This window comes from Citrus clementina, unplaced genomic scaffold (genome assembly GCF_000493195.1).
Source record: "Citrus clementina cultivar Clemenules unplaced genomic scaffold, Citrus_clementina_v1.0 scaffold_6, whole genome shotgun sequence".
NCBI lineage: Eukaryota > Viridiplantae > Streptophyta > Magnoliopsida > Sapindales > Rutaceae > Citrus > Citrus x clementina.
Window position 1 is genome coordinate 13,797,951 of NW_006262139.1, and position 20,597 is coordinate 13,818,547.

At 35.3% G+C, this 20,597-nt stretch overlaps 1 protein-coding gene across 1 annotated transcript; it reads right to left on the minus strand.

The window, feature by feature from the left end:
* Window positions 1–1,167: 1,167 nt before the first annotated feature.
* LOC18038502 (E3 ubiquitin-protein ligase PRT6) lies at window positions 1,168–16,214 on the minus strand. Its single transcript, XM_024182077.1, is given in 20 exon segments — window positions 1,168–1,528; window positions 3,118–3,239; window positions 3,354–3,450; window positions 3,623–3,691; window positions 4,188–4,265; window positions 4,377–4,443; window positions 4,609–4,713; window positions 4,797–5,335; window positions 5,427–5,635; window positions 6,607–7,246; window positions 7,407–7,458; window positions 7,752–8,425; window positions 8,551–8,742; window positions 9,576–10,210; window positions 10,213–10,306; window positions 10,399–10,642; window positions 11,041–11,181; window positions 11,336–12,549; window positions 14,510–15,610; window positions 15,766–16,214. Coding segments are annotated over 18 exon segments (6,189 nt in total). The 5' UTR covers window positions 15,826–16,214; the 3' UTR covers window positions 1,168–1,528; window positions 3,118–3,239; window positions 3,354–3,375.
* Window positions 16,215–20,597: the final 4,383 nt, after the last annotated feature.

Genomic DNA, 20,597 nt, shown 5'->3' on the forward strand with positions numbered 1-20,597 from the left:
ATACAGGACCGGAGACATTCTTGATTCACAAACGGTCTCTACTCTCTATGGAATGGCAACTGAATTCTCTCTCTGCAAATATTCACTAGTGAAGAAGTCACACTTATCGGCTCTCATATCTTTGGACTTATCGGCTCTCGTATCTTTGGACCTGCACGCTATTATTTTGCCAACATGGCTACATCACTTGCAATGAGATACACTAGAATTGGACTGTCTTGCGGAGGACATATTTTATAAATTGTATTGCAAACTTACGCATGACAATGGAGCAGATAATTCAAAAAGCAGTTACCTTTTAACTTAGTTAATTTCTTGATTAACTTAAAATATAAATCAAATCGTGAACTGAATTGGGGTTCGAATGACGTCAAATCTTAGTTCAAACGACAGCGAATTACGGCGGCAAACATTAGTGAAACGGTGAATAAAGTTACCGATGGCGGTTGATTTGCTACCGTTCAAATGTATTGCTTTATGAAATAATTATAAATAAATTCAACAAACAATTAGAAAAAGGTAACTTTATAAAACAGAGTGTTGCATCCCCATGTTAACCTGAGGGGAATTGCAGGTTTAATTCATACAGTAAAACCCGTATAAAGCCTTCAATTAATATGCACCCCATTTCTTTTGCCCCAGACAGATTTCATTTTAGTTAAATGCTAGACCCATCGATAATGTTGCACGATACAATTTCTCAAGCGTATTATGAGAGTTTTCATATCATGTCAATTGATACCGCGTTAATTGATATACGTATCTTGTAACTCCTTTATATACACCAACATTCGCACAAAATTTATTGTATGCCCAGGCTGATGAGAAGTTCTAGGTCCGCCCCCGACCGTGGACACACTTCATTTTGATCAAACCTATACTTACTATTTACCAGATTACTTCCAATCACCTGGTCTAAAGGAAACTTATCATTGGCTTAAACTATATCCCAGTAATCAACAGATTTTCTTGAAAACTTGTCTGTCAGGTAACAAAAGCATTGATAATAATATACAAGACATGCTACATAAGTGAGGAAAAGGTTTTTGGCTGGGGCCGCGCCGCTCCACCGCCGGGAGGGGGGGGGGGGGGGGGGGGCGTGTGTGTGTGTGTGTGTGTGTGTGTGTGTGTGTGTGTGTGTGTGTGTGTGTGTGTGTGTGTGTGTGTGGGGGGTGGTGGGGGGTGTGGGTGGGGTGGTGGAGGGATGTTTACAAGTTGAACTACCCCGTCCATTTGCCTTCTTAACTCTTTAACTGAAGGTGTGTTGATTCAAGAAGAACCAACGCCACAATAAACAATTGCGTCCCCAAAACGAGGACTCACAATTAAACAAATGACATACACCCAGCGTTATGATGGACTAAAATCCAGTGAAGTACCGCAAAATATAAATGCAGCAACGGTTTCTTCAAGCTTTACAGATGACTGTACAACCATTGAGAGGAGCCGAGGAGGTGTACTTGCCAGCAGCAGACCGTCGATGTACACCAAATTCATTCAAATTCAAGCTGATGAAAATCTGAAGTGCCTGCAAATTCACATAAATTAATAAGTTATTCAAAATCATTCGAACACATTACAAAGGAAAACCATTCACCAAGCCAAGAACACCAAAAATCTATTCATAATCTTTGTTTGATTATCAGAAAGAAATGTTCTACTGACGGCATAAACTTCGACAAGCAGCTCATGATAAAATAAAGCGATCTTTATTTTCACACAGATGTCAGCAATAAAATGTGGAAAGAGCATGTTCAGACTACAATATAATGGGTAAGCAGCAGTGTAATCGTACCATCCGACTCCATCCAGTATTTTTTATTAGTAATAGATGAGAACCATGAAATGTTTCAGTCAAACAAACAGATTCTATGCATCAAACCCATACTCTTTCCATCCTCGCTGTTCGTCAGTCTAAAGTTATTTTTGTTCAACTGATAAACAAAAGCTACTCTTTTAACGTGTGGTTATTGCCACAGACCATATTATAGATGGCACCAGAGCTGCCTGAAACCAATTGGTACGTAATAATTTACCCTCTTTGTGTGGAGACTGTCACATCTAACATCACAAGCAAAGGCTAGCCTTGTAGAGTTTACAAGTCTTGGATTCTCTATATTTAGCAGTTATGTTTCAGGCAAAAGACACATGCATGAAACTCAAAGCAGACAATTGCTTGGTGGTTGTCTGGCCTGCTACAAATAATCACAGAGAGCTTTCTTCTCACATCTAAAAATGACCTATGATTTTTAGGCATCGTTAAGAGGCTTTTGTGCATCTCTTCAAAGTTGTTCATCCTGTTTCATAGGTAGTAGATAAGCGAACAACCTCTACACTGAGGTTCGCCCACTTCCATTGCATTTTATAGAAGCTTATATTTCAAAGAACTTACTCTCTTCCTTTCTCCAAACAGCAACTTGCTCACTTTAGGACTGTGATTTCATCCATCAATCACAAATTTCAGGGAATGCTTCTGTTCAGTTGACCTAAACTAATAAGCATCCAATAAATGCTATGCAAATACATACAAGTAAACACGTGGACGACACAAAACATGACCTAGTTCTATTACCGTGTTATGTAACCAAAACAAGTTTATGCTTAAAAGAAATTTGAGCTCAAACAGCTTTGATAGAAATAGCAGATGTGAAGCTTTAGATTCAGTACAACAGTCAATCTAAACTCAAGAATCATAGCATATTCAGTAATTTGTCATAAAAAGTGGGGGAAACAATAAAGAAGGCATAATCGGAAGCCCTGGTACCTACAGGTTCATCAACCAAATATCCATTTGCTCAATCAGAGATTGTATATCTCTTAATGTTTCATCACTGTATGCTCCCAAATTGGATGCCTAAAATAAACTGTCTTCCAAGAGGGCCAAAAAAAAAAAAAACTGCAATATAGCTTTCTCCAAATTTTATAGAGTAACTAATAATTAGCCAATTCTGTGAAGAGGACACTAACTTGCATAATAATAGGATTACTTTAGGTGTGTATATATATATATGCAAGTGCAAATGCTCTCCTCAGCCAGAATGCCACAAAAGAGTTTGTTTCCAGACGCTGAAAATAATAATAATAATAATTCAACAAATAGAAGTTCAATGAACAGACCTATATATGCTGAACGCTTCATAAGATTTTACCCCTGCATCCAAGATCCTGAGCTTATTCTCCATAAAATTAAATACAAGTAACTTGGCAATCTTGGGATTTCGCAATACCATTTTTTTCCCCTGAGAAAATTTAGATGAAATGTTCAGCATAAGTAAATGATGGGAACTTGTGAAATAGTTGAGTGAATGTGGAAAAACAAGGAGTGCCAGTAATGATATTCCCTAGGACCTTACACTGGTACACGTGAACCCCAAACTAAACCAAGAAGAAACCACCAATGGTAGTTTGGCTGAGCACTTTGGAACTCCGATCGAGGCCATGAGAAGCAACCTATAAAACATGGTTAATAACATATTACAAAAGAAAAAGAAAAAAAATAAAAATAACCTCCAATAGAGCATATAAGAGTTCCACATAAGCATAGTATTTATAATATTAGATTCAGAAATTCATTTGAAGAAACAAAAAGAATTAACAAAAAGTCAGCAAATACTCTCAGTACCATGTACGTCAGAGCAGCATAGCGTTCTTCATTCAAGTACAATGGTTTTCCTCTATGCATCTCAATATCCTGCAACAGAAAAATTTCAAGTGTAATGCACATTGGCCATAAAACCATACAATTCTGCGCACCCAAAGAAAGAAACAAAGCATAGGAACAGGACGCAAAATCAAACAGTAGCTATAGTAATGACAAAAAAGCACCAGATTATGTGCAACTGGAATGAAATCTGATACAAGATTTCAGCATTAAAATTTATTCTCAGTTCGGATAAACCATGGAACCAGGTCCAAATGTCTCATGTTGCGTAAGCAAAAGTTTTCTCAAGACAAATCAAAGAGTGGTTTCAGTTTTGACCTTTAATTAATTATTTCCAAGAAAGTTTTTACTACTAAGGGAGAGACATAATAAGAAAGGAGAAAATGGTATAGTTCAAACTTCTGTTGGTCCTTTATTGTTTTCATGCTAAATAAAAGAGAAAATACTGACTGAATAGCAACAGAATACACATTAAACAAGCATTTACGACCGTGCAAACACACAAAAACAAAATTAAATAAATTACCTCTTCACCAAATGCATCCAAATATGGAGATGGCCAAGGGGCCTGACGAGCACATCGTTGAAGCAGAATTGTTGTTCTCTATTAGAAAAAAAGATTATTAGTAATCTAAGCAAGTAAACAACAAGCACAACAGTAAACACATAACACAATTATATTTAGCTTCCTGTTGAAGCTAGGAGCAGAGAATACCCTGATCAACAGGAATACACCAGTACCAGCACCACAGGCCACTGCATGGCTTTGACAACTGCTTTCCCTTCAAGGTAAAAATAAGCAATTGAGGAATTTTAAAATAGGAATATAGTTGTTCACCTTAAACATAATACTATCAAAGAAGAAATTAATATTGAATAGGTCTGGTTGTGTGTGCTGTAACCACATTATCTTAATAAATCCAAGTGAAGATGGATGGACAGCATACCTGCAGCATGGCTTCCAGCTTGGGGAACATAATCTACCACATAACAGGCACAAAGCAGGTTCATCAAGAACAGACTTGCAATCAGAGCAACACTGTTTTATATACCTGACAAACAACATCTTTTTAATGAGTGAAAATTCTTAAGCAACTATCAATAGCATATCAAATGAATAACTCTTTTAACAAACCTCTGCAAAAGATCCTGGTAGAGATGAGGTAGACACATTAACTTAAATGGAACAGCAGGGGTGGAGTATAAAACATGTTGAAACCGATGAACTTCAAACTCCTTAGAAAAATGATGAAACCATTTCAACACTAAAGAACGTAGCACTTCGTCCTTGAGAATAACATCCAATGAGGGAATCTTAAACATTTTTTCCACTTCCTGTATTTCTTTGAGATCTGATAAAGCATCATCACTGCTATCCATCATGTCACTGATACCATGAGATGATCGAGCCAAAACATGATCTCTATCAGAGAAAGGAGGTGGGACAGTAGAATTCAGTAATTTCCAAAGCAATGCACACCTCCGTAGGTAAGGGAAACTCAATCTACGAATCATATCCTTGATATCACAAGAAGGGTCAATGTAGTTCGAAACAAAATACTCCTGAGCAGAACCAAATTCTCCTAAAAGTTTGGAGATGTCACTAATCAGGCTATCGGAAAAACCTAACTCATTAACCTTGGATTGAAGTTTCCCACAACATGATAATACTGCCTGTATTACAACATATTGGAATAAGAAAAATATATGCTTCCAAGAGAACACTGAAATTACTAATATTGAGAACTGAGAGATGGTAACACACCTGAGATAGTGTCACAGCATAGAAGACATGCACAAGGGATAATAAGGATTCCTTGCATAATATAAATTGGCATGGAAGACAAAAGAGAACCCACATCAATGATGAAAATGGATCACGAGCAAGGACCGGATCAGATGCCCGATTCCAAAACTGTATGTCAGGATATGACACTTCGACATCAGCATGCTTCAAGATACTTAACATATTACCTGTGAAGCACAGGACGTGTGAGATCAATTTTGAACAAATAGAATTCTTTTTTTCAAAATTAGTTAAAACCGAAGCAGATATCCAATCATATTTCTACAAAACGTCTGTCTCATTTATGGACTGTCACTTTTCCTTTAAACTCCTGCTTCAAAAGCATATTTGTCAGGAAAGAAATCTTTATTTCAAGGATCCGGCAAGAACTTCCCTATTTAAGCAGTCCTGACCATTAAACAGATTTCTTGAATGTACTATAAACTGGGGGCCGTAACCAAACAGGCTAATAATATACAATACCCAGGTTACGATAACTCTCTTAATGTCAAACTTTCTTTTGTACATCACCCACTGGCCACTACATTATCCTCCATTATGTGAGCAATAACTTCTTCCATTCTAAGTTTTGGATTAATTTTGATGGTTTGGATTTTTTATTCCTTTGTCTAGGGTTTCAAGGTTTTCATTTTTCTAAGTTTTGTATAGTTTTTGTTGTTCCACACTGTACAGAAGATTGTATTTTGTAGACCTCTGGTTCACAATTCTAATCTTTATTCCCTTTGAATTTTCTATAAAATTTTCTGTGTTTCCTATTTAAAAAAGAAACTTCTTCCATTCTGAACAAGAATCTGGTGAAATTTCCCTCTGACTATTTCAGAAATAATTGTGAACCTTCACAGATTTAAAATTGGTCAAATTTGATCCCAAAGGATAGCCCAATGGATTACCTCTTGCTATGGAAGCAGGAGATCATGAATTCAAACCTAAAGGGATATGTTTAACTTGGGATAGGGTGGGGTGGGGTGCAAGGTAACTGCTAAAAAAATGAAATAGTTGGACAAATTTGGTTAAGTGCAATTATAAGAAGCAGCAAAAGCAATAAAAATTTTGCTTAAAAACGAAAGCTTACAGGGGACGAAAAGCACCACTCTTAAAAAAATTACATGCAAAGGGATAGAAGTAACAGGACATGTACCTCCTCGTTTGCATCTGCCACCAGGATTATCAATGGAAGTACCAGAGCAAATTGACTCTGCAAAAAGCTGAATACCTCTAAATCTTTGAAGCACATGAAGAGAATTCTTACTTCGCATGCTTTGGACGACTTTTAGTAGTAAGGACAACACAAATCCACTGGAAGATTTGAGTTCCTTATCGAGGGCATTAACATCGTAGATTGGTGTTGTGGAAGTCTTTTCGCTACGAGCAGCAATTTCCATTGACATGAGTGAGTACTTGAGAGCATCCCACATGATCAATGAGGGGTTTACCCTAGCAGATCCGAAAAACTTATCCAGTTTGTTTTGAAAATACATTTTACACATCCGACGAGAGACAGCTTCAACATTTGACGCCATAATTTCATTCTTCAGTAGGGGAAAAGATTCAATTACATCAGCCTTTCCAACTACATTGGAAGCAGATTGTAAGAGAGACACAGCTTGCTGAAGCTGAAGAGAAGTATTCTCTTCCCTCGTTGTAAATGATGAGTTTGAATCTAGCGACAAACCAACACCAGAAACAGTAGGTTGCTCGTTAATCCTCTGGAGATCCCATGGCAATGCAGGCAAGACAGAATTCGCTAATTGTCGACATACAGGGCAAAGAAATTCCCCCTGACAGAAAGAAATGTAAATGAGATCAAATGCTTTTGTGGTAGGGGCAGAGGCAGGAGCAGGGGACAACATTGATTGTTTACTAAAAAAATGAAAATAAAAAGGCCACAATAATAATAATAATAATACTCAATGGCATTAACAACATATAAACTTGTACCTGATCTGGATCCACAATATGTCCTCCTTCAAAAATAATTCTTCTGTTATATCTGTGAAAGCAATATAAGAAAATATATTAAGCCTTCTCTCTCGACATGCATGCATACAAACACACAAAACACATAACAGCTGCAGGTAGATTTATAGATGCAGCTGCATTACGTAGTGAAAACTCTCAAATAAGAAACATAAGAGGGCAAAACCTATCAAGATGGCCCACTCTAGAACCTTATCAACATTCTCAAGTAGATCATCTTGAGAAATGCTAAAAAGCCAGGTGATTAATAAATCTCTGGCATTTAACAACAAAATCAAATTTCCTTCAGTTGTTGGGAGAACTTGCCTTTCCTTTAATGATGAAACATAGCGATCCAAACATCCCTGATGCACAGCATGTCCACAGGATGAAAGATGAATTCCATCACAATCTATGGGGCCAAATCCATCATAAACCAAAGATTCTGCTGCTATTCTATCACCACGAGAAACTTCAGAAGCCGAAGCATTTTCTCTCATCTCCTTTGAAATACTAGCTACATATTTTCCAAGCAAGAAAGAATCAGAATTCCCTCTGTTTTTTAAACCACCTTCAGCAACTGAGCATTCTTCATCCTCCTTCATTAAATCTGGATATGTCATATTCTTACGCATTTCTCTGCAAATAGATAAGTAAAGATCTTGTTCAAACATCTCCATGCTAGAAGCAGTACACTTCCTTCCATTGCTGAATGTAAAAGGTATTGGGATGTTTCTCAACGAAGGGAACTGAGCCTTAACAAATTCAAGAACAGCATTCACTTCTTCAGGTTTCCCATTGTAGGCAAACTGATTGACTGCTTCCTCAGCAACTTGGGCCAGCTGACATGATGAAATTACTCCCAAAGCACTAGAAGGAGTGTTTGTCCCAAATTGATTGACCATGTTGTTTGCACTAATAGTGCCACATTCCTTGCCCAACCACTGATCTTGATCCCATGATGGGGAACCTCTGTCAACAAAGCTCAAAAGCCTAGATTTCTATTTCATAGGGAAAAAAGGAAAATAAGAAATCAGTTAATGCAATTTAGCAATACAAAATCCTTCAACAAGGAAGGTCCATTGACGAGCTCATACGACGGCAGATGCACAAAGTAGTTACTTACCTGGAGAAGAATCAGGTACGAGACAGGAGTTCTGGAATTAGGATCATGGCAAAGGGCACACACATCTTGTACAGACTCTTCTGAAACATGTTCAGCATCATAGTTAGTTACCTCTGGAGCAGATTTTGGAGCATCTTCTATATTGGAACTAATGCTTGACAAAAATTTGAACTGCTCAGCTTTCATTTTTTCCTGCATATCATATCAAATAATGATGAGAAGATAATTTTTACCTGGGTCAAAGGAATCTAGCCAGCCAAAATAAAACCCAGTTTAATTCAAGTTTGTCATTCACCTCAGGTTGAGTAATGGCCAAAAGTGAGAAAGTATGCCAGCAAGACCAACAATGCTTCGTACGTGTGTGTGTGTGTGTTTTTTTTAAATAATGCATCCACCCCTGCGATTTTAGTTCTAAAGATTCAAATTAACAAAGAATAAAAGCACCCTACTCATCCGAATATTCCATTCTGGAAGGATTAGTTCAAACTAAGAACCTGATTGTTAAACATCTGAAGTAAGAAATTTTACTAATTTCAGAATTTTTTTTTTCTAAATTTGTTTGTTTGTTTTTTGTTACTGATGTATGGTCTTCAGACATTTACATTTGAATAGAAAAAGTAAACTTTTATAACTTTGATCTGAATGAGAAAAGTTTTTAATGAGAAGTAAATATTATATTCTAAAAATATCATTATTAAATATATTTATTTCCTAAACTATAAAACCTAATCCTTTTTCTGTTTTGAGTTATAACGATATAAACGTCAAATAATTATGTTTCGTTTTTTTTCTTAATAAAAATATGCATGATGTCACTTATATTTAGATACTTAAAAAAAATGTCATTCAGACATTTGTATCCAGACCCACCCAAATTTACAAAAAATTCAGACTCATTTAGATTTTAGATGAAAAAACAAACGCTACCTAAATATCATTTCTCTTCCAAGATTTCTTTGGCCCTTTTTTTTTTTTTATTTAAGCAGAACTCAAAAACAGTAGAATAAAAAGACAAAATATCTCACCAATATTGCAGCCTGTCTCTCTCGAGCTTTTGCCTTGCGTTTCTCACTATCAGAAGCTGAAAATGATCCACTAGTATCATCTCTTGGAAGAGATTGTGACAAATGACTGACAATTTCAGGTGCAAGTTGTTGCAGTTTGGTCATGCATCTAGAATCAATCTCAGCAAACTTTTTCAGTAAACTTTCAATCACAGAAGAAAGATTGCAATTGCCTGCTTCCAGAAAGTTGTCTGCGCCATCTTTCTTATACATCCCCATCAAGAAAACAAGAAGTGACAACAAGCTTTGTTTCCCAGCACCATTATTTAATCCCTCAGCAATTTCTTCACTAGCAAAATCTAATATGGGAGTTGAACCTCCAATGTCACATGACTGATCACCAGACTTCTTTTTCTGAAAACAGACGTCTAACGCTAATGCAAGTAAGTGCAATGCAGTTAAAAGAACTCCATAGGGGGCGCGAGAATCAGTCGGATTATCAGTGAAAACAGCATAAAATAGCACCGCACGAATTACTTGAAGGACTACTTTACTTTTACATGTAGTTATTGCCAGCTATGCTTTTCAAGAGGATAATATATTTTTTGTCCACCTAGGCAGCTGAGCGGTCAATGCAGAGACACTACAAAAACGCAGTATCTTTCTTCAGCAACTTGCAAATTTCGTGAGCTCCAACGAGGGTGGTAAATATCTAGTTCTTTCCAATATGACCATCGCAATGAATACATACCCTATGATATCCAAAAAGAAAAAATTAGGATGTCCCATTGAAAAAAAGGTCAACAGAGAAAAAATAATTGGATAATTGAGACACAAAACAAACCTGATTAAAACCAGAAGGATGTGAGTACATAGCAACTGCATCCAAAATCTCCTGAAGCTGATCGAACTTGGAGAGATCACGTGGCAAAGATTTCACCAATTGACTATGAGTGGCATCTCCAATGGCTAACCTATGAACCAACTCTCTTTTCAAACTTTCAGCTGTTGTTAACCCACAGAATCGCCTTTCTTGGAGTATCTGTATGATAAGAGTGAGCATCTCCTGAACCAGAATTGGCTCATACCTGAAAACATCGAGATCTTTAACATCTTTAACATAGCATCAATATTGTTTAATAAATAACATATCAGATTCCTCTCCAAAACCACAATAAAATACAGAAGCCGCAACCACCAAAAGAAAGGGACATCTAAATAAACAATAACGATAGGCTTACAAAGACAGGATACAAAGTTTGCAGTGCAACTGATGTGGCAAATGATGTGAGACTAATCTAATAGGTTCAAGTAATAATTTGTTATTAGGTCTTATCATTTCTCATCCAAATAGTTAAATTCTATTGGTGCCACATTAGCTGGGTGCAAACTTTGTATCCTAACTTTGAAAGTGTCATTCCGATACAGCTAGAAAACTAGTTCAAAACATATGATGATATTAGGCTGATTGTAGAATGGCACATACTCGCTAGGCCGTTCAAGATTCAGAGAAAGATAGTTTGACAGCCCAAAGCGCTCTATAATTCTATTGACATACAGATCAGCCGGGGCCAATGCAGCACAGCACTGCAACAAAAACAGATCAAGCTCTAAACCCTGTTCAGACCTGGAAAGAACAAAAAAATAAAAATAAAGAGCGAGAACCATCAGAAATCTCATAAGCAAACCCCCAGCCTACTTTTCAAAAAAAAGGAAGGACAATACAATGAAGTTATCTTTTTAAAAGTAAAATCCAACATATACAAAGCACAATTACATACCAACGAACAGCACGGTACCACTCACAAGATGACAGGGCAGCATCTCCATTCCTCCGCCACATTCCAGCATGAACCTGGGCACAAAATACCCGAATTCGTAGAGGATGCTCCATAACAAAAGCAGAAAACCCATATGGGTGGCATCCTCCAAGGATATGCCCAAAGAAGTCCAACGAGACTGCTGATAATGGATTTTCAGCACCAGTATCAGCACTCTCTGAAGCAGCAGATTCACCATAACATCTTCTTAATGCTTTTTGTATAATCAAGGAAAGTAATCGATGTAATGGAATGTGAACAGATACATCTTGTGAGCTAACATCATACGTTATGTCAGGCCAATAACACAGACTCAGAACATGTAAGTTATCTAATTCTGTGGCACATTCTCCTTCCATTTCACTATCATTAAAACCAGCAGACCTCCAGGAAGCCGTATCTCTTTCACCACTGATTGTTATTTTACTCTCCTTCCCCATACTTGTAGCATTATCCAGGTCACCACTTTCCTGAATACCAGCTGTCACTTCACTTGAACCAGCAAGTCTACTAAAAATTGACTTACCTTTTTTAATCTTAGATAATGTTTTCTTCAATGCAACAAAGTTACTACCTGAAATTCTGCTGGCATTTGGAGACAATATATCATTAACAGAAACAGATCTATCATCGACTCCCAACCAATTCTCCATGGCCCTCAAGCACTCATGTGCTAACCATGTTACAGAATGAGGAAGTAAAACATCAGAAACAGCATCAAATATGACATCATCAGCCTTTAATGTAGAAGCAGATAAACTGCTCCTCCCCATCGCACCACATACAGAGCTTTCCTGGGAAAGGCGTCCAACTTTGGCATGCCTTAGGCTGTCCCCATCACCAATATCTTGTTTGTACATGCTAAAATCATAACGTGTCTCTTCAGCAACAGCAGAAGAAAATGCTCCGTCCACCAGAAGAGGTTGAATATTTGCAATAGAATGATCTAAAACTAATGGTAGATGCATATACTCATTTTCTTCTCTTATATGGATGCCAGTTTCCCTCTTCTGAGGGTTCATTCCTTGCACAAATGTTAGGAGTTTCATCCAAGCTTTTGAGATATTTAACTGCTCATGCGTCGCATATTTAGAAACTGCAGCATGGCTCATAACAAATCGAATATCTCCAATCACACGATTAGTGGTCTCGTACAAATTTGCCCACTTTGCAACCTGCAAAGTGCATACCACGAACTTTGTCAAATCAAACCAAAAAATGCAACATCAAACTGAAATGATAGCAGAAACAGACACGTTGACAGAGAGGAAAAAAATGCATAAATAAAACAAATGCCAGAGAATTTATCAGCATTTCCATTGAATATGGTCCTAAATAGTAAGCTGATTGATGAGCTACTTTCTTTCCTAAAATTTTAATTATAAACCAAACTAGAAATTCACAGAAGAAATACTGTGCATACAAAACTCAGTACAATATGACATTTCCCTTATGCTACCCTTGGCATATACACATAAATACCTACGTTTCACCAATTTGCTGAAATAAACAGGGCAAACCATGAAAAAGAAAGATCCAAAAGAAAAAAGTCAGACCAATGCTCTTAATACTTAAGTAGACTCACAAAGTTTAAATCGATAAATTATGCAATTGCATAATAAATTCTACCAGTCAGAATTCATTTGGATTAATTAAGGGTCTAAAATCAAGTTCAAGCAAATTAAGGCCAGCCCATGGACCACCAAGGAATTCTACAAGTATAAGCATATTGCACATACTACACAGATAAAATGTTGATAAGAAATTCCAAAAGTGGTGCCACATTACAGGAACCAAAGTTAAGATAAAAACCATGATATAAGCTAAATGATACAATTTGATTCATCCAATAACTCCAGAACAGAATACTAGTTAACGACGGTACAAAGCAGCACCCGCTACTAAGTTCCAATTAGATGCAGAAAGACGGAGAGGTGTGGTCAGAACCTAAAAGTACTCCACTTCCACCTTTCCTCCCAACCCTCTTCCAAATAATAGATAACTTAAATATGAGTAGTCAGGATACCAAATACATACACTCACACAAGGAAGCAGATAAGGGACCATAATTCATGAAGAAACAAACAATGAAAAAGGAGGTGAATCAACAGTTTCCCCCATCTATCTACGCATATAACTGCAGGAGGTAAAAAAATTATTTTCTTCCTCAAATTTCCACCTGTTAAAATGCACTCCTCACAACATGTGCAGATGCAATGCATGGATACCCATACACTCAAACAGCTAACGTCAACAACATATAAATATTTCACGTCAGCAGGTAAAACCAACAATCATTAATAAATGGGACAATATATTTACGGGCAACAGACTGGAAGAAAAACAACTAAACATAACAAAGTGAATGCCTTCCACATTTAAAACCAATTCAATAAGATATTATACACAACAGCTCATACAACAGCAAATCCTCCAATATCTTAGTAGCTTGACAATTCAATCAGCATAATCACAAAAATGTATCTAAGACCTAAAGATTTCTGTATTTTCTTATACTAATATACCTTTACAAATCACCTACCCATGCTAAGACCAAGAAATAAGGGGGAAAAAAATGAAATCTAAAACTTCAAGAAAAACCAATAGTGAATAGAAATTTTATACTTAAAAGAAAGAGAACCCTAATAAAACAAATATTTCAAGACATCCATCTCAGAAATTTACAGGAATACTCCTATCCACTGAAAACTTAGCAATTTGTTTCCTCCAATGAGTTCCACAATAGACTAGGTGAAACCATGCCACAGGCATAATTAATACACCTTAGGAATTGATATGTTTCAAATCTCAACCATTCAAATTAAACTCATTCATGTGTTGTAATTTTTGTAAAAATTGGTGTTATTGATCATGTAGGTCTTCCTTTGCTCCAGAGAAAAATTACAAAAGATAAAATACATATGAGGCTGTTTCTCCCTTTAGAAGATCTGATAATATTTAAATAGCAAAGTGTCATAAAAATTTATAGTAAATACCTGTTATGGAAAACCCTATAAATGCGATAAACCTCAAAATATATAAGAGTCCATGCCAAAGTCATCTTAAGGATTGGACATGCATATACATATGATGATTCTTGCAATTACCCTGGGGGGGGGAGGGGGGAGGAATTACCTGTAAACAACTATCATCTCCAGCACAAGAATCAAAAATTTCTCTCAAGCATCCCAAGAGCATTTCCAGTAGGTTCATCTCTTTAACAAGTCGGGGAGTCAGAGTTGGGACCGTGAAGATTTGCACAGAGAATGTAGAGAGCAGCGGATACTTCTTTATAGTATCATCACTGTGCTCTCTAATAGCATCCTTCACAAAAACTGGATAGTAAGATAAAAATACTTTAGCAAACTCGTATTTGAAGATTGGTTCTCCCAGCAGTTTTAAGAGCAACTCATGCAGTTTCCTGACAACCACATCACTCGAGAACCTCTCTGCCCTGACCAGAATATCCAGTAAACCAATGACAGAGATCACCCTCTTGGAAACAAAACTGAGCAAACTCTCACTATTCTTGCAAAACTCTAAAAGCATCTCAACCACTGCAAACGTCAGTTCATTCGCAAGCTTCCTACGCTCTGCAACATGATCACTCGCTCTAGGGTTTTCCTGACCTACAGATTCTGCCAATGAGAGCTTGTTTTCCCAATAAATGAAAAGGGCATCAAGAACCGGTGCAGCTGAGTTAGCATACTTCTCTGGAAGGGGTTGTATCTGCTCTGCACCTTTATGTCTTGAGCAGAAGCCTTCACGTTTCCACGCTGTGACATCCCCACAATCACAGCATCCACCACCAGTATAAATTATTGAATAATCATGCTCCTTGTGGTTCCCATTCTGAAAACAAGGAACACAAATAGCACAAGTCGGGTCATGCTCACACGTCCTGCACCTATATGCTATATCATTATTTCCCCAAACAGCCCCACAAACACCACGCTGCCCAATTTTTGATAGCTTCCTCAAAACTTTCTCAGGTTCACGCTCAAACATTAACCATTGTAACCATAACATGCTCTCACGAAATCTCCCTTTCATATTTGGCCCCACCGAGACTTTTTTATTCTTGGCCTTGGCATCTTGTATAACTTCTGCCACCTCCTCATCTGGAGGCAAGATAGTAGATACCAGCTCTGGTATCCGTGACTTATCATTCTTCGCAAAATTAACAATTCCAGAATAATCAAGGAACTCCTCCGGAACTCCAATATTTATCAGCCTCTGTTTTTATAAATAGAAATGCACATATTAGAGCCAGAAATGGGTGCCATTTCTCTATTTCCGTATATAACATTCTATAACAATATCACGGATCAATTGATTACTCCAAAAAAAAAAAAGGTTAGAAAACGAAGAAATTGAAATGAAAATCGTACCCGTACAATTCGATCACGAGGCTTAGGGGGACTGAAATCCGGAGGAGAATCGATTTCCATAATGTCGGTTTCAGTTTCAGAAGAAGAATCAGAAGCAGAACGCCAGTAACGTACAAGCCAGTCACCACAAGACCCCAAACACTCCCTTAATCGAGAGCTTCCACTCCCCAGCTTTGCTTTCAATATCACGATTTCATTTCACTTCTTCAAAACCCTAATTGCCAAAACATCTGCATCACCATTAACACTAAGGATAATATAATACATACGTACTAATAAATTATGACTTGAATTTTGTTATTCGCCTTCCGGTCTTTATCTCTCTATCTATCTCACCCTGCTCTCTTCAGTTGTTTTATTATTATTATTATTATTATTAAGGCGGTTCACGCTTTTGTCTCGAATAATCTGTGATTGTGTTCAGTTGCGTAATTTTTTCATTTTACTGTACTATTATTTCTTACTAATTTTCATTTTTGGATAATTCTTGAAAGTTGTGTTTAATTAATTATTTAGAATTATTTTTAAGTCATGCGTTTCACGCTTGTTCCGCCACCTCCTTATCTTGAAATATCTTGTAGGGATGGCAATGGGGAGACGAGGGAGGGGACCAATCTCTCCATATTTATTCATTTATATTTTGTATATGTTCCCGTCTCCTTCCTGTTCTCGTCAGAATTGCTTGAAAGAATTCACATTCTCTCTCCGAATAATAACAGGGGATCCCCGAAGGTCTCCGGTTCCCGAATAACTAATAGTCTAATACATTTTTTTTTATTTTTGATTTTAAATTAATCATATTAAAATAAAAAATTCAGATAAAAATAAAGTTCAAAATATATCTTACATTAATATTGATCCATTACAAAGTCACATTCAAAATATAAATTATTAAAATAATTATCTTTGCCAATGACTCAATCTTCATAATCCTATAATAAAAAGAAAAAAATTATTTTTATATCGGCAATAAAATAAATGAAATAAATGTAGATACTTAATTAATATTTTTAATAAAAGTATTTACCTCCTGCTCGTCCTACTCCTCATGTTCTTCCTCGAGAAATGTGGCAAATTGAGATATAGCCTCAGATTTCAAACCTAAAACCCTAAAACAATGAAAATGATATAAGTAATGTAACTTATAAGTGCAAATATTAATAACTGTATAATATAATTACAATATAAAATAAACTCATACTACTATTGTAAGCTCGTAACCAACTTTGACAGCACATTAAGGCCTCCAATGTGCTTGGATGAAGTTTGTTACGGTATGAGCTCACAACTCTACCATTGGTGCTAAAAGCTGATTCAGAAGCAACTGTTGTAATTGAAATTGCCAAAATATTTCTAGCAATTCGAGCTAATGTAGGATACCTATTAGCATTTGTCTTCCACCAACTTAAAATATTAAAATCTTCCATCCGGGATATAACTTTCTCATCCAAATATGAATCTAATTCATCTGCAACAACTGCACAATCTCCATTGTTTACATAATCATGAAAACCTGTCATCCATTTGGTTGTTTTCTTATAAGAATCCCCTGTAAATCTAGTAGAAGAACTACTACCAGTATAATCAAAGCAATAAACAGTTGGTGAAAACTTCAATTAATATTCTTCAACTAATTCCCGGCAAAGGGTGACCACTTTCCCAACATACAATTATTTTGATATTTATTATTTTTAACAATATTTATAATTTTGTTATTTATTTATTAGTAATTTTAAAAATTAAAATAAAATTAAAAATTAAAATGAGGAAATGGGTAGGGGATGAGCATCCCCGTCCCCTCCCCGAATAAAAAATTAGGTAAAAAATTTTCTCCATACCCTCTCCAAATAAGAAAAATCTCCGAAAGTACCCGTCCCTATAGGAATTTTTGCCATCCCTAATATCTTGCTTGTTTGTTATACACTTTTAACTTGCATTTTGGAGTTCATTTTCTCATAGTCGGTGACAGTGAGTTTATTTTGTAATGGCAGGCCCACATGTGGCCCAATGGTATCGTGGCCCTTGTTTTATCTCATATTGTGTTGGGCTTGGTTTTGGGCTTTCAAATTGGTATGTGTCAAATGAAGGTGGCTTTCCACACGAATTCTTGAGCGGGGAAATGACACAAAAAAACCTTCAAAATGGTTGGACTACTTTATGTTACTTTTGCTCATAAATAATGATAAGAGTCAAAACGTTTTTGTAGAAAATAGTGTGTACAAATTGATATAACGTTAAAAAATTAGATGAAAAGTCATAATATTTATTTTTTTAATTGTATGGACTCATTTTTATTTTATACAATCAATTTCATCATGCCACAATTTATACACATATTTGTATAAAATTATTATGATTCTATCATTATTCTTTGGGAAATTATCAGTCATATATTCTTAAATGACACCAGTATCAAACGTGCTACAATACTTTTCAAGTATATCACTCGTATACCCTAAGTTGACAAAACACTTCTGCCGTCCACCAATCCGTTAACTGCCGTTTGCGAGCGCTAACATCATAAGGGTAATCTATTATTTTTTTAAAACGACATGTCATCCCATTTACCTAGTAAAAAATGACATGTCATATGATATATTTTGATAAAAATGACATGTCATTTCATTTATCGGATGATTGTTAATAATTGCTAAAAAAAAAGTTATTTTACAACCTAATCTAGTCCTCCAAAATTTAACCTAAATTATTGAAGATCTACTCCTCCAAGCTCAAACTTGAATTTTTTATGGTATAATATGTATAATTGTAAATAATATATTGTTAATAATTTTTTATGGTATAAGATGAATATTTTTTATGGATAATTGTTAATAATATGTACCATTAATAATTCATATTTTTTAATAAAAAATGTATTGTTAATAAAAAAAAATTGTGTATTGAAAATTTACATTAATGTTCAACGTAAATTTATTTATTTACCTCATTTTGAGTTTCAAGGGTAAAATAATCATTTTGCTTAAATTCTGTTAAGTTCTTAATGGTAGTAAACAGAAAGGTAGACGCCAGAACTCTTTTGTCAACCTAGGGTATACGAGTGATACAAGCGAAAAGTGTTGTAACACGTTTGATACTGGTGTTATTTAAGAGTATATGACTGATAATTTTCCTTATTCTTTACCCATTAGCTTGCAATGAATCACTTTAGGGTTGGCCAAATCCGGATCTAGATCATTTTTCATTTTTCATATATAGCAAGATGACACTTTGTACTGTATGTGGCATTTCATGGCACTTTAGCCGAGAGGCGGTCTCCATATCGCCTTAAGAGTTAGCTCCCTCATAAATAGTCATACATAATTTTAATCAAATATGTGAATAGAATATTCATATTGGATTCATAAAAGATCATAACAATGACTTAATCCTACAAAATAAATTCCATTTTAACATTTAAAGACAATTTCATAAAAGATAATCATTTAGCAAAATAAATTACACATTTAGAGGCATTTAGAACATTTTGTTGGAACCATAAAAGTAACATCATTTTCAGATTTGAAAACATTTACATAAACTAATTTTGTTATGAAAATCAATTAATTTTTAAAGAACTATCAAAACACATGTACTTATAATCATATCAAAGTAATCATACATATCTAGTATATTAGGAATAAAGATACTTATCTCGACAAAAACAATGATTTAAATATACCTTTAAGCCTTCAATAGTATCAAACACCTTACATAGATACAAAATATAACTTTGACAACTTGTTCTAACATCTTGATTTTCTAACTCATACTTGTACAAGTTTAATAATCTATATTTTTACTCTTAATCTAATAATTAGAATGAGACAATATTATACAAAACTATTATGGACATCCATGGATATCTCCCGTAAAATTTTCAGAACAATAAGACACCAAAAATATTTTCAAAACTATTTGTTTCTTGATAAGTTCAAAACCGTCCCACAATACCTTAACTAAACAATATAGGTTGCGAGATTTTTATAAAATTATATATTAATAGAAAAATTATAAAATTAAAATTGGGAATACTAGACACTATAATAGTTGTATTTAAGATTTCAGAATTGTTGGAGTTCATTTGGCACTCCAAATATTTTTTTTAAAACAATTTGGTCGTTTTGCTGAAATCATAGTCTTTGAGAGCAACAATGTTTATTTTGAAAATTGGTGTGTATTTTATCTAATGATATGGGTGTCAATGTACAAGTATACACAACAAGTAATATATTGATGAGTATTCAGATCGTCTCCATAGAGATTGATGTTATCATACTTGATACAACAATCTTAATAGTGCAATTTTATTTTAATTGAAAATAAAGCGACTAATAAAACTAATAAACTGTTGCTACAATATCTACTACAATATTGGGCAGAATCCCTTATGCATCATCAGCTGTCGTCTGTTGGATATCTTATATCTAATGTAACCTAATTGTAACATCACAAATTTCCATAACATTAAATTATGGAAATTGGGCTTTCATTAGGAATCATGTGTGGCCTATAACCCTTATTAGAAAGGGATATTAAATTATAAATAAGGGTTATTTATGAAATAATTTTGGAAAATGATTTTTTTTCCAAATTCAATAGGGTTACTTAAGACTCCCTATAAATTCATATTTTCTCCTTCCATAACCCTAAATCCACGACGTTTCTTCTTATTCTCTGCTGTTCATTACGCTCTTACCCAAACCCTAGGATTCAAGCATTTGTTTAGAAAAAAATCAAAACAATTGGTAAGTTTACTCCCCTTATTCCCCACAAGATTTCCAATCACTCTATCTAGAGTTTATATTGGCATGATTTTAGATTGTCATAGATCA